Below are 13,704 nucleotides of genomic sequence, written 5' to 3'. Positions count from 1 at the left end.
TTGGAGGGGCAACTGGCCGCTGGGTTCTGAGCCGTCTAGATCGATCCTGTTGTTTTTTTTTTATCTTCTTTTTTTTTCTTTTCCCTTTGCTTGGCTGGCATCGTGATTCATTGTCGTCGGCAAAGTCTAAATTCTCTTTTCTTCTTCGTCTCTTTTTTGCTACTCGTTGTCCAGTCTCATCAATCCAAAGTCTTTTGGCGTTGGTGTTCTTGATTCCTATCCTCCTATCCTCTCTTTTCCTGACCCTCTTTCATATATCGTCGTCATTATATTTAAGATGGCTAGCTCCGGCGAGATTCCCGAGGTCGTCCCTCACAAGACCTTTGACACCATTTTGACTTTGGATTTCGGCTCGCAGTAGTGAGTCCTCCCCCCTCTGTAGAAATGAGTTATACTGTGTATCGCACTGCGCTCTACGACTTGCTCATTTGAACTGACAATAGCCCTCATCGCTAGCACTCACCTGATCACTCGCCGTCTTCGTGAGCTCAGCATCTACTCGGAGATGCTGCCTTGCACCCAGAAGCTTGCCGACCTCGACTGGAAGCCCGCTGGTATCATTCTTTCTGGCGGCCCTGCCAGCGTCTATGCTGCTGATGCCCCCACGTTGACCCCGCCTACTTTGATCTTGGCGTCCCGATCCTGGGTATCTGCTACGGCATGCAAGAGATTGCCTACCGTAGCGACTCCACCAACGTCATTGCGGGCGAGCACCGCGAGTATGGCCATGCTGAGCTGAAGGCCAAGACTGTTAACGGCCACGTCGACCGCCTGTTCAAGAGCCTCGAGTCCGAGTTCAAGGTGTGGATGAGTCACGGTGATAAGCTGAGCAAACTGCCCGAGGGCTTCCATACGATTGCCACCACCCCTAACTCCGAGTACGCTGCTATTGCTCACGAGTCCAAGAATATCTACGGCTTGCAGTTGCACCCCGAAGTTACGCACACCGAAAATGGCACGAAGCTCCTTGAGAACTTTGCTGTCGGCATCTGCGGTGTCCGCCAGAACTGGACCATGGCCAACTTTGTCGACCAGGAGATTCTGCGTATTCGCAAGTTTGTTGGCAATGGCCAGGTTCTTGGTGCTGTTTCCGGCGGCGTCGACTCCACTGTCGCTGCCAAGTTGATGCAGCGTGCTATCGGTGACCGCTTCCATGCTGTGCTGGTCAACAATGGTGTTATGCGTCTGAATGAGTGTGAAATTGTCAAGGCCACTCTCGAGGCTCATGGAATTAACCTGACTGTTGCCGATGCTTCCAAGGAGTTCCTGGAGGGTCTTGCTGGAATCGCCGATCCTGAGAAGAAGCGCAAGTTCATTGGTCTCAAGTTTATTGAGGTTTTTGAGGCCGAGGCCAAGAAGATTGAGGCCGCTGCTGCCCAGACCGACAAGGCCGGCCCCATTGAGTTCTTCCTCCAGGGCACTCTGTACCCTGACGTGATCGAGTCGATTTCTTTCAAGGGTCCCTCTGCTACCATCAAGACCCACCACAACCTGGCCTTGCCTGACCGCATGAAGAATGGACAGGGCCTGAAGTTGATTGAGCCTCTGCGCGAGCTGTTCAAGGATGAGGTCCGTGATTTGGGCCGCCAGCTAGGCATCCCCCATGAACTGGTCATGCGCCATCCCTTCCCCGGCCCCGGTCTCGCTATCCGCATTCTGGGCGATGTCACTCCGGAGCGTGTGGAGATGACTCGCCAGGCCGATCACATTTTCATCAGAATGATTCGCGAGCACGGTCTTTACGACGAGATCTCCCAGGCATATGCAGCTCTGGACACCAGCCGCGCTGTCGGTGTTATGGTATGTGGTTTTATTTGATGTATTTATGTTGATGTGCGATGCCTGGTTATTAACGTGTTTGTTTTATAGGGTGACCAACGCGCATACGCCCACATTATTATTCTCCGCGCTGTCCAGACTACCGACTGTAAGAATTTCCGGTCCGATCCGCCCTTATTGTTGTGCTTTACTAACCTGCCATAGTCATGACTGCTACGCCCTACCCCTTTACGCATGAATTCATGAACAAGGTTGCCACTAAGATCGTGAACAGTGTCCAGGTAGGCCAAAATCCGTCTCATCCCTTGAGTGTATGTATACTGACTATCGATACAGGGTGTCTGCCGTGTTGTCATGGATATCACTAGCAAGCCTCCTGCTACTATTGAGCTGGAGTAAGTTATATGGCGCGAGATTCTGTATATTTGAAGGGGAGAACGAAAAAGGAGAGAGGGGAAAAGAGGAGTGAAGAAAAAAGAGACAAACAGTATACGAAGGACTCTGCGGGAGCTCCTTGACCGTCGCAATGGATTTTGGGTTAGGATTATTCACTGGTAAGGGGTGGGGAATTTTGTACATTTTGTTTTTGGGCTGCTTTCCTTGCATAGGACGAGATTTGGAAGGGCGTTTAGATTTCTTGTTGGAAATAAACTAGACTGATATGTGCGGTTGATGTGTATAGCGAACGTGACTTGATTGCATAGGCTGTCTGAATGAAGTGATGCGAGCTTCAGTGGGATTCATCGTTTGATGATGTTGAGATCGAGGTTGGGATTTGCGAGTGACTGGGATGTAAAGCGGGGGAGACCGGATCCTGCTTGTTGAGTATCGGAAGGATGTGTGCGATGCCATGTCTCGCGTGGCTAATAAGAGAGAGTTATATGTCCAGTAAACCTATAATGAGCCTTGGGTAAAGTGGTAGAGTCCCTTATTCTATGTTTGTTCAAGCGCTGCTTTCTTGTTTCTACAGAGTTGCCGAGACCTGGGTTTGTGGGAAACTTCTGTTTCTCTACCACGACGCCGTATCGTATAGCAGACTCTTTTCAAAAGCCTCCGAAGCAATACAACGGCTTGCTATAGCTGAGATGGGAGAGAACATCTCCCTAAGGTGACACAAGAAATGCGGTCTAGTAATGTAAAAAGGGATCCCCTATGCTGGCTGGTTCTTTGTACAATGACACCCACACTATGCTACCGTAATAAACACAAAGAACTTCCATATCCCCGGCTATCTGTCTATTCGAGGAACCCTTCCCTAGAATCTGGGGACTTCCCGATATTCCGATTCCGCTTTGAAACACATGCACATCGAGGTTCCAAGGAGATTCGCTTCAGAGATCTACTACAATGTCAGGCATCCACAAGCTTTTCCTCTTGTATAACTACATTTCTGTTGTGGTCCATAGACATATGGCCTTGGAAGGGCCGAAGATCTGGGACCGATGGAAATCAATCAGCATAGTGCGCCCGGACTTGGTATCATGTTACACCCCCTTCGTGGATATAGTGGCGACCAGCCCCAAGCCATAGTAGCCATGGTTCGATGTTGTCAACATCATACATTTCCCTATCACACCCGCCTGGACATGATATCGGAAGTATTCGGCGAATGGAGAAGACCTCAAAATTCAGTGCCTGATGCATAAAGATATAGCCAGGACACATCGGGACCAAGACACCCTGTATAGTAAATATATTCCCAAGCTGTGCTTAGACCACTTCCATGAGAGTTCGCTGTGAAAAGAGTCATAAACTTGGTAACTAAGGTCGCCGTTTGGACATGATCGGTTGGGATAGCTGCTATTAAAAACATTTGGTATACACTTTGGTGAGTAATACGATCCGGGCCAAGATTCACGTAAGCGCATGTCTGTGTATCATTTCTTTTGGGAAGATACTAGTGAGACTGTTTTGAGGACTCTGTTAGAGGGGAGTAATGGCGGATGTTGGTTCCTCAAAGATGAAATACCACCCCTTTGTCAGGCCTAGGAGATGGATCTGATGGCGGCTTTATAGGGTTTGAGTATGTGAAGAGGTCTCTTTGCGCGCTTGCAAGCTCCAGCTGCGAAAGATTGAACGGGCTGAGAGCTTGTTGTATCATAGTCATGAAAATGGCACAAACTGTGTTTCTGATGCCAGTCTCAAGTGCAGCAGCGGTTTCATGATCCTAGACGAGTGGGTGTCGCGGTAGAGCAAAGTGGGATGCCATTGGCATATAGTTGGTCGATTCGAAGATGGGAACAAAGCTCTGGCGGCTTCTCATAGCCAATGTGAAGCAAATACAGTGGATTCCCCAGTCGAGATATAGCTGTAAGAAGCCAAGTGTAACCATGTAATGGTACCAGAGCCTCTGCTGTAATTTTCGAGTTAGTTTAAATCTTGGGGTTCTTGTTTATCTCACCCATGCTTTCAGAGCCTGGCGATTCGCAAAATATAGCACCATCAGACTCGAGAATACCCTTGAGGGCGTTCTTAAACGATGTAGGAGTGTGTATAGTACCAGGCCCGTGTTCAACAAAATTGTGATTTTTATAGTTAAAAAACCTCTTCGACAATCCAAATACAACTAACTGCCATATGATTTTGCCTGGAGTTTTGGTAATATTCCGCTGGCGTTAGGAGGGGACGTAGTAGGTCGCTTTAGATTGGGCTTCGGACCAACGGCGCTATTTGGCGGTGGGCGTCTAGGCGAAGCAGAAGCAAGTATTATCATCGCAGATTGTATAGAATATTGACTACATGACTCTGGCTATTAAAGCCGCCGTCTCATGAGCTCTTATAAATAGCACCTTGGCGCTGCCACTCTTCGACCTAACCGATTAGGCCCTTGATACGGCGTGTGTTAGTTCAGAGTTAGATTTGCTTGATTCCATTTGGGTTAATGCTGAGACAAGCATTTGCAAGGTTAGCGGTAGACTGCTTGATGACCGTTGAACAAAAGTGAAGAACCCCTTTCATCACTATGTGTCTACTTAGCTATTATATTTTGGTGCTAACTGTGAGTAGCGGACATAGAGGTCGGACATGTGCACATGAAGGGAGGAGCTGTTAGCAACGGGAGCCTCGGTCGCGTCAGCACGAGCTGGTTTGGCATCGTTTTCGCTATCCTCATTGAGATACTGATGTTGGATTGCATCCCATGTGTTTACGCAGTACGCAATACCACGTTACCAGCCGTTTAAAAGCTGCAAATGTAGCTTAGACTGCCTCTAGATTTGAGAAATCCAAGTCGTCTTTTTGCAAAGCGGGTAAGAGCAAGTGAATCGATGATAGCAATACTGGGCTGATTAATGTGCGAAGTAGTAGAGTAGAGGAGGGTTGGTGTAGGACGCGTCCATCACGTCTCCCGACATGGTTACCCGGCATCTTTTATGTGGGGTTGAAGCCTAGAATAGTCGAAGCAGCTTTTCATTTTGTCCCACGGCTTCTACACTTGAATTTGTTGCGTAGCGCTCCTGAAAGTGTCTCATGGCTCTAAAACAAGCTACACTGGAGTGTGACAAGACGCTAACTCCATACAAATGCGATCACGAACCATAATTCGTACCGATGTCCTCTGTGGCTAAAGACCCACAAAAAGGCGCCCCATCACGAAAGTCTCAAGGGCTCGCACATGAAGTAAAAAAGCAGAGGCCATAGGTGAGATAAAACTTGGAAGTGCTATTGAGGATAGTTCACTAATGTGGCGAAATCTACTGCCGAAGGGGGAAATAACAATATAATGTGCAGAAATGAAACTACGGCTCTGTACACCGGTTAGTTGTCTATGTCCAACACAAGCCCATGACGCTGAATTGGTGTGATGAACGTGCCGCCTCACTTGGGCAGCCCTAGAGTTCCCAGTGAGATCTATGGTGTATTTGTACGGAGCAAATATGTACGTCTATTCCTGAGCCTTTGATTGACGCTTGTCAGGTGGCAGTGATATGCATAACCAAGGCTGGTTTTTGTAAAAGAAAGCTTGTCAAAGACTTGAAAAGAAGGAGAAGTATCACTAGTTGGGGCGTTCTAGTAGGATCGAAAGGCTTTCGAGCTATGGGACGATTGAAAAATGGGGTTATGCTGGAGCCTGGTGAAATAGCGCGGTTGAGTCTAACAAGTGGTGATGATGCTGCGAAGTAAAAGGAGAGGGGGTGTGATAGTCGCGTCAGCATCGATGGTGCTGCAAATATTCATGATTATTTCAAACTAAATTTCTGGTGTCCGCCAGCTGGTGCCAGGTGGCAGACGGGTTAGTCTTGGTTATAGAGGCCATAAGCCAGCTTTTGTTTCTGCCCATCAAAGAGATTCCAGGGTGTCTTGGCTGCGTCTCTATGCACCACACACTAAATGTTGAGTCCTTCCCATCCACTAAACGCCGCCGATGTTGCATGCAGGTGAGCCAGTTAGGGTAATGGGCGATGCTGTTGAAATTTTCGAATCCAAGCTGCTAGCGCTTGGGGTTGTGCATGGCGATGTCCATGAGGACAATGTGACGTATGATGCCAAATCCAGCAGCACTATGCGGTTTGGTTTTCATCAGGCCCCTCCCTCTGAGCTGAGACTGCATTCATGGGCCCTAGCGAAGATGCGGCTGTCCAAGAGAACCATGTGTAAATGCTTGGGATGATGGTAGATCTGCGAAGAGGATCCTCTGCGGACGTTGTGATACTCGGCAAACGTATAGTGGAGTGCCTGATGCGCAGGATACTGCTATGAATGCCGTTTTCAAAATAGCTGGTCAGGATCAAGAAGTCCTGCTCTTTGTTACTTCTCGGTATCGGGCTATTATTTCCCTATCCTACTAATCACGCTTCGCAGCTACAATAACTGGTTACGTCATCTTGCTTGAGGAAAATACTACTCTACAGGTCGGGCATCAATGCCAGTCATTTAGCATATCTTCGAAAAATGACACATCTTTCCTGCACGGTCTTTTAATGAGTATCAAGCAATCCGGGCGTTGTTTTGGGAATTCCCCAGCTTACTTCCCCTCACCTCCATATCCTTGCCGTTTCCCTTTCTTTGCCTACCTTCTCAATCGTTTCCCAAGTCCTCACTGCAAAGAATATCGTGACTATCATCTACTCAACTATCCACGTGTTTCAACTTAACAGCTCTTTTCTTCAGATATATGCTTTATACTTCCATTTCTGACTAGTCTCTCTCTAACTCTACGTACATGCTCATACAATATAATCCGGAATGAGTTCGCTTGTGGCACCAGCTATGGACCGACCACGACGGGTTCTATCCTTTGGTGCGCTACCCCGATCTGAGCTTGCTTTCGCGTAACTAACTTTTATAGATGGTGGTGGCGTACGTGGGCTATCTAGTTTACTGATTCTAGAGAACATCATGGAGCGTATCAAAGAACTGGAGGGTTTACCTGAAGTACCACGTCCCTGTGAGAGATTCGATCTCATTGGCGGTACAGGAACTGGAGGGTAAGGCTTCTCTCGTTGTGTCCCCATAGCCCGGAAGATTTACTGACAGCAATGCCTTAGAATCATTGCTATCATGCTTGGACGCTTATGCATGGCAGTCGACCAATCCATCCGGGCATATCGCAGCCTTATCGAAGGGGCATTTGTCCGACAAGAGTCATCATCAATCACCCTTCACACTTCCAAGCTTGAGACCGCAATCAAAGCTATGATCCAAGAGGCCTGTAGTGAACCAGAGTGCAGAGCACAGCAACAGACAGACAGCCATGAAGCCAACCAATGCGAACATGAAAACATACGCTTCCACAATCCGGACAGCACAAAAACGTAAGTTTGAAACGCATCCTTGTGATAGCCCATTTGTCTAATGCTCCGCTACTGCTGTCTAGGGCTGTCTTGGCAATGACAAGAGCCAATGTTGAGGCACTACCGACAATCTTGGCGACGTATAGTACATCTATGAGCCTTCGTGAATGCAAGGTTTGGGAAGTGGCCAGAGCTACATCTGCACACCTTAGTTTCTTTGATTCCATCAAAATCGGCCGAGATGAAGAGGAATTTATAGATGCTAGCTACGGTTACAACAATCCATGCGAGATTCTGATCCAAGAAGCGGAGAGCCAGTTCCCTGGGAAAAGAATAATGACTCTCAGCATCGGCACCGGCATCGGAGATGTTGTCGAGATTGGCCATTCGAGAAACTTTGTTGCTAAAGCTTTACCAAAGGTTGTTGCCACTTCTAAACCTACTCATATGAGACTCAGAGACAAGCATATATACACCGGAGGCTATTATAGATTCAACGTTGAGAATGGTCTTAAAGACGCATCATTCCCAGGCCACAACAAATCCGGCGACATATCAGCGCATACGAGAAACTATCTTCATGAGAACCATCATTCTATCAAGGGGTTTGTGGATAATTTCATAGACGACAGGCCCCCTTCTCTGCTACCACCTGGTACAAGCCGAGGTAAGGACTTGACGTATAAATTTCAAAGTAGGCGCTGAGTTAACATACAGACAGGGACGAAACGCCGAACGGAGTGGCGGGACAACGACTACGAAGATGAGAGGGACAAGCAATGCCTTTCAGACCTTCACATAACAGATCCACGCACAGACAAAATGAATATCGAAGAGAAGAAGGGTGGTTTGCTGAAAGATTCATACAAGTGGATTCTGGACCACGCAGACCTTCGGCAATTCCTTACCAAAATGGACAGCCGGATTTTATGGATTAGAGGAGACCCTGGAAAGGGAAAGACAATGCTTCTTTGTGGTCTGATTGACGAGTTGGAGTCATCATCGTCGGTACCAATCTCATATTTCTTTTGCCAGGCCACGGGTGGAAGTCGGGCCAACACGGCCACATCGGTGCTACGAGGACTGATCTATCGCCTTGCACGTTTCAATCCCCAGCTCACCAAACATGTACGGGAGAAATACGATTACGAAAAAGACTTTCTCGGCACGGAGAGTGCTTGGCATGATCTTTGTGAGATATTGACCAACATGCTGAAAGACTTAAGCATAGGCAGCACCATCTTGATTGTCGATGCCTTGGACGAGTGTAGTGAGGATTTGCAACGTCTACTTAAATTCATCACTAAGCCTTTGCCCGCGAAATGGATTGTATCAAGTCGCAATTGGCCGGATATCGAGACAGAGCTTAGTTCTGGAGACCAAAGGTCCACGATCCACCTCGAGCTGAACCGGCATTCAGTTTCCAAGGCTGTGGACTCTTATATCAACTTCAAGGTGCAAAGGCTGGCAGAACACAAGAGTTACGACCAGGCCACGAAAGACGCTGTGTTAGAGCATTTGACCACTTATGCGGATGGCACATTCCTCTGGGTAGCACTGGTTTGTCAGGAGCTTTCCGATATGAGAACCAGAAAACGCCACACCCCACGTACGCTGACGGAATTTCCACCTGGGCTTAGCCCTTTATACGGGCGAATGCTAGAACATATTTCTCGAACTTCAGATGGACCTATCTGCAAGAGGGTTCTTGCTACAGTCCTGACTGTATACCGACCTCTCACTTTGCAACAGCTACAGGCCCTTGTTAGTGAACTTGAGAATTATGACAAGGGAGATGTGGAAGAAATCATCGCCTTTTGTGGCTCCTTTTTAACTATCCACGACAGCTTTGTTCATTTTGTGCACCAGTCCGCAAAGGACTACTTGCTAGGTGAAGCCTCAGCAGAGATACTGCCTTCTGGCATCGTGGACCAACATCAGACGGTTTTCGCACAATCACTGGATCTACTTTGCAGAACGCTAAAGCGCGATATTTACCACTTGCAAGCGCCTGGATGTCTAATCGATGAGGTTTCTGTCCCCGACTCCAACCCATTAGCCTCTATTGAGTACTCCTGTCTTTTCTGGGTTGATCATTTTGAAGACTCAGCAGAACGTGGGTTGAGCAGTGGACGACACAAAATTCTCTGCTTCTTCAAAAAAGATTATCTGCACTGGCTAGAAGCTCTTAGCCTTCTCAAAAGCGTTTCCGAAGCGGGAAGAGCGATTGCAAAATTGCAAGCGTATTTGGTAAGTATCTCTGCAATGAGAAGACTTTGTTTGACGACACAAGATTTAACATTCTGTAGCAGAACAAAGCATCACAAAATCTTCAAGACATCATCAAAGACGCGCGTCTGTTTCTCCTCTCCCATGGGGGAATCATCGAAGGTGCTCCACTTCAGGTTTACGTATCAGCCCTGATTTTTAGTCCTACCAACAGCCTAACGAGACGGCACTTCAGCCATGAACAGCCAAGCTGGATTGAATTAAATTCAGGGGTTGAGGAGAACTGGAATGCTTGTCTACAAACCCTCAAGGGTCATGACGATTTGGTGACATCAGTCGTGTTCTCAAATGATGGACAGCGACTGGCATCAGGGTCCTGGGACAAGACAGTCAAGATCTGGGATGCCACTTCTGGCACATGTCTGCAGACGCTTGAGGGCCATGATAATTTGGTGGTATCAGTCGCGTTTTCAAATGATGGACAGCGACTGGCATCAGGGTCCTCTGACAAGACAGTCAAGATCTGGGATGCCACTTCTGGCACATGTATGCAGACGCTTGAGGGCCATGATGATTGGGTAAAATCAGTCGTGTTTTCAAATGATGGACAGCGACTAGCATCAGGGTCCTCTGACAAGACAGTCAAGATCTGGGATCCCACTTCTGGCACATGTCTGCAAACGCTTGAGGGTCATGATAATTTGGTGACATCAGTCGTGTTCTCAAATGATGGACAGCGACTGGCATCAGGGTCCTGGGACAAGACAGTCAAGATTTGGGATGCCACTTCTGGCACATGTCTGCAGACGCTTGAGGGCCATGATGATTGGCTGACATCAGTCGCGTTTTCAAATGATGGACAGCGACTGGCATCAGGGTCCTCTGACAAGACAGTCAAGATCTGGGATGCCACTTCTGGCACATGTCTGCAAACGCTTGAGGGCCATGATGATTGGGTGGAATCAGTCGTGTTCTCAAATGATGGACAGCGACTGGCATCAGGGTCAAGGGACAAGACAGTCAAGATCTGGGATGCCACTTCTGGCACATTTATGCAGACGCTTGAGGGCCATGACCATTGGGTGGCATCAGTCGTGTTCTCAAATGATGGACAGCGACTGGCATCAGGGTCCTCTGACAAGACAGTCAAGATCTGGGATGCCACTTCTGGCACATGTCTGCAGACGCTTGAGGGCCATCGTGACGAAGTGACATCAGTCGTGTTCTTAAATGATGGCCAGCGACTGGCATCAGGGTCCTGGGACAAGACAGCTACACCTACAACACCATCGATTCATCAAACTTCCTTGTTTTCCCCCCATTTCTATTGTCACACTCTCAACACTGATGGCACATGGATTATGAACGATGGGCAAAGAATTATATACTTGCCACTAAATTACCGTTCTAAAACTCAGGCATTCATTGCAGGTAAAAGGCTCGCCCTTTTTTGTCGTTCCCGGCGTCCCATTGTCATAGCATTGAGATAAACTCCCACCTGCAGGAATTTTAGAATCCAAGTCTAGACGCTTTAATCCATTATGAATTAAGTTCCGCCATGCTGGGTATGCGTAGACGTGATGATTAATTTAGATTTACTAAATAATAGTGAGCCTGTGTGTCTTTCATAGATCGTTTTCTCTTCATGGGACATGAGTTGCCAAGGACAATGAACAGGATAAATAATGGTTTCATCAACAAACTTGGAGCTATCACTTGACGATGGGTATTGCGGTAGGTAGCAATACTGATATCCTCAGTCTCGCTGTAATCGTTTAACGTACAAGATGAGCCTGCGCCACAGGCGAGTACGCGTCGCATCTTTCCCTTTTACAGCTGACTTTTCATTCCGTCAAAGGCTTCTTCAACCATTAAGTATGCCAAGGCTAAAAGCTTTCTTGCTCTCTAGGCCCTTCAAAGTAACCCAAAACTAAGCACCCGAAGTGCTGCAAGCCTCTATAGGATCTCTGAGCATGGGCTTCATCGCCGGCAGAATATGATTCAATCGCCACACGATTGGATTCCTTACGCGCGTCGACCATTAGATCTTGAGGAACACACCATTATTCAGTTTATCATTTTCGTTACCTGTTTTATATCTAGGTCTTGAAATCACTACTGGGTGTATTGTTGGTTCAGTCCTTCACCACTGTTAGCGATGTCATGATACTATCAACTAGAGTATATAACCTCTTGCAGTTGATGACCAGAAATCACTTACTATCACGTTCTACTATAACTCACATGTCAACTGCGGTAAAGATGGGATCCCTTAAGGGCAAAGTATAGTTCACAGCCCTTTCAATGGCCGCAATCGACACTCCAGCCTAGCTGCATCACCAACTTTATCTTCACCTCGATCTCCATCTGGTCTAATACAGCCAAAATCGAGACCAAAGCAGTCAACACTGCAAAATGCACCATCACCAATAACATCAATGAAAGCACTGGATCTGCTAGTCTACTTTGAAGGAAACTGAAAACAAGCCAAAAAGTCATGCCGGAACCCACGATGATAACCCATACGAAACACTGTCTTTCACATTGGGTATGTTTCGTCAAATCCCATCACTGCGTTTATTGAAAATCGTACTAGCATAAAACGCATTCTGTGCCAAAGGAGGTGGTATCGGAACTTGACGAACCTACTGCTTGATGGAACTAAGTGTGAGTTGCCTATAGCTGCGGTTAAGATCGAGCTGGAGAAGAACATCGTGCACCTTTTCCGAAAGCTCTTCCTACACCAAACGCAGAGCATCCGTCTTTACCATCACAATTGGCCCGTTGCTGTTATTAGGAAGGTGACCCAAGCCGACAATTGGACAAGCCAACTGAATGATATTGAAGACGCTGTTTCTTCAGCGTAATGTCACATGCATCAGCACAACACTCGGGAAAGCCCAATACGGCTACGGAATCTGAGGAGTACAGTTAGTGCCTTGGTAAGGTGGCATGAAGATGACAGCGGAACTCAGCCGATTTATACAATCATGACTACAGTGATGTCTGATATTAACATTGACCTCAACGTTTCACTGAACTTGGTGTCTAAGCCAGCACTTATAGGGTTGTGAAAGAATTAACTAGCGAGAAATCAGAGTCCTAGTGAAGACTAGCTGCGAGTATGTATAGGAAGTTTAGAGATCAAGCACGTGTGCCTTGGAAGAAGACCCTTGATATCTGATACTAACCCTAACGGTTGGGCGAATAATCACGGTCAGCAATCTTAGTAACCCTAACTTAGATTACTGACAAATGGAGTCATTTAATTGCACTAAGGCAGTGTTCCCTGATACAAACAAGCCCATTTATAGTCACAGACCTGGTTTAATGATGTATTACACTGAATATTTCATGTTGGGTATGAAGAGCAAGGGCGGTGTCGGGTACAAGACCTGGCCAAACCTGATTGGAGTTATATCTGATCACAGCATCGTGTGAAAAGTATCTAGATCATGCCTTCGCCCGATGGTGTGCTGAGTGGAGATGAATTTGCAAACTACATATCTTATAGATGAAGTCCAGAGGAAATAGCGGAAGAAGTGATGAATGACTGCAAGAAACTTCGCATTGTTACGAACTGAATAGAAGAAGAGAGGAGAGGGTGGTTGGGGGGTCGGTTCAGGGCAAGACCGAAAATGACTCGTATAGAAACGTAGGATGAATGATTAAAATAAGGTAGAGGATGAGGGCATTGCCACCTGCTACGATACTCAATGTTCAACCAAGGTCTAAAGTGTGTTTGTAAAAGTATTACTTGTGCTACTTGTCCTTTGCCTCTGTGATGTGCGCTTGATGGCCTGTTGCAAGGCAAGAAAAGGCCCATCAAGAAACCGACTGGTTGACTGCGGCTCAATGAATCGGATTGCGACGCCGTGTTTATTTATGCCCAGAATGAAAGACTTGATTTATTGATAGTGTAAAAGATATGGATTTGAATGCAGAAATTCTCATGGGCAAGGGT

At 47.1% G+C, this 13,704-nt stretch overlaps 2 protein-coding genes across 2 annotated transcripts; both read left to right on the top strand.

The window, feature by feature from the left end:
- Positions 1-277: 277 nt before the first annotated feature.
- Positions 278-2,178, top strand: HOO65_020036 (GMP synthase glutamine-hydrolyzing; the record flags this gene model as incomplete). Its single annotated transcript, XM_071006614.1, has 6 exons — positions 278-360; positions 457-633; positions 684-1,800; positions 1,870-1,927; positions 1,984-2,060; positions 2,116-2,178. The coding sequence occupies 6 exons, from the start codon at positions 278-280 to the stop codon at positions 2,176-2,178; spliced, it is 1,575 nt and encodes a 524-aa protein (XP_070860674.1).
- A 4,785-nt stretch (positions 2,179-6,963) lies between these two features.
- HOO65_020035 (Vegetative incompatibility protein HET-E-1) lies at positions 6,964-11,230 on the top strand (the record flags this gene model as incomplete). The annotated part of the gene is made up of 6 exons (XM_071006289.1): positions 6,964-7,018; positions 7,067-7,205; positions 7,266-7,532; positions 7,595-8,178; positions 8,233-9,761; positions 9,821-11,230. 6 exons carry the CDS (start codon positions 6,964-6,966, stop codon positions 11,228-11,230), a joined length of 3,984 nt encoding a protein of 1,327 aa, XP_070860673.1.
- Positions 11,231-13,704: the final 2,474 nt, after the last annotated feature.

The sequence above is a fragment of the Ceratocystis lukuohia genome (genome assembly GCF_044167205.1).
Source record: "Ceratocystis lukuohia strain C4212 chromosome Unknown Supercontig2_pilon, whole genome shotgun sequence".
NCBI lineage: Eukaryota > Fungi > Ascomycota > Sordariomycetes > Microascales > Ceratocystidaceae > Ceratocystis > Ceratocystis lukuohia.
Note: the sequence above shows the minus strand (reverse complement) of the source record. Positions and strands in the feature narration are given on the sequence as shown.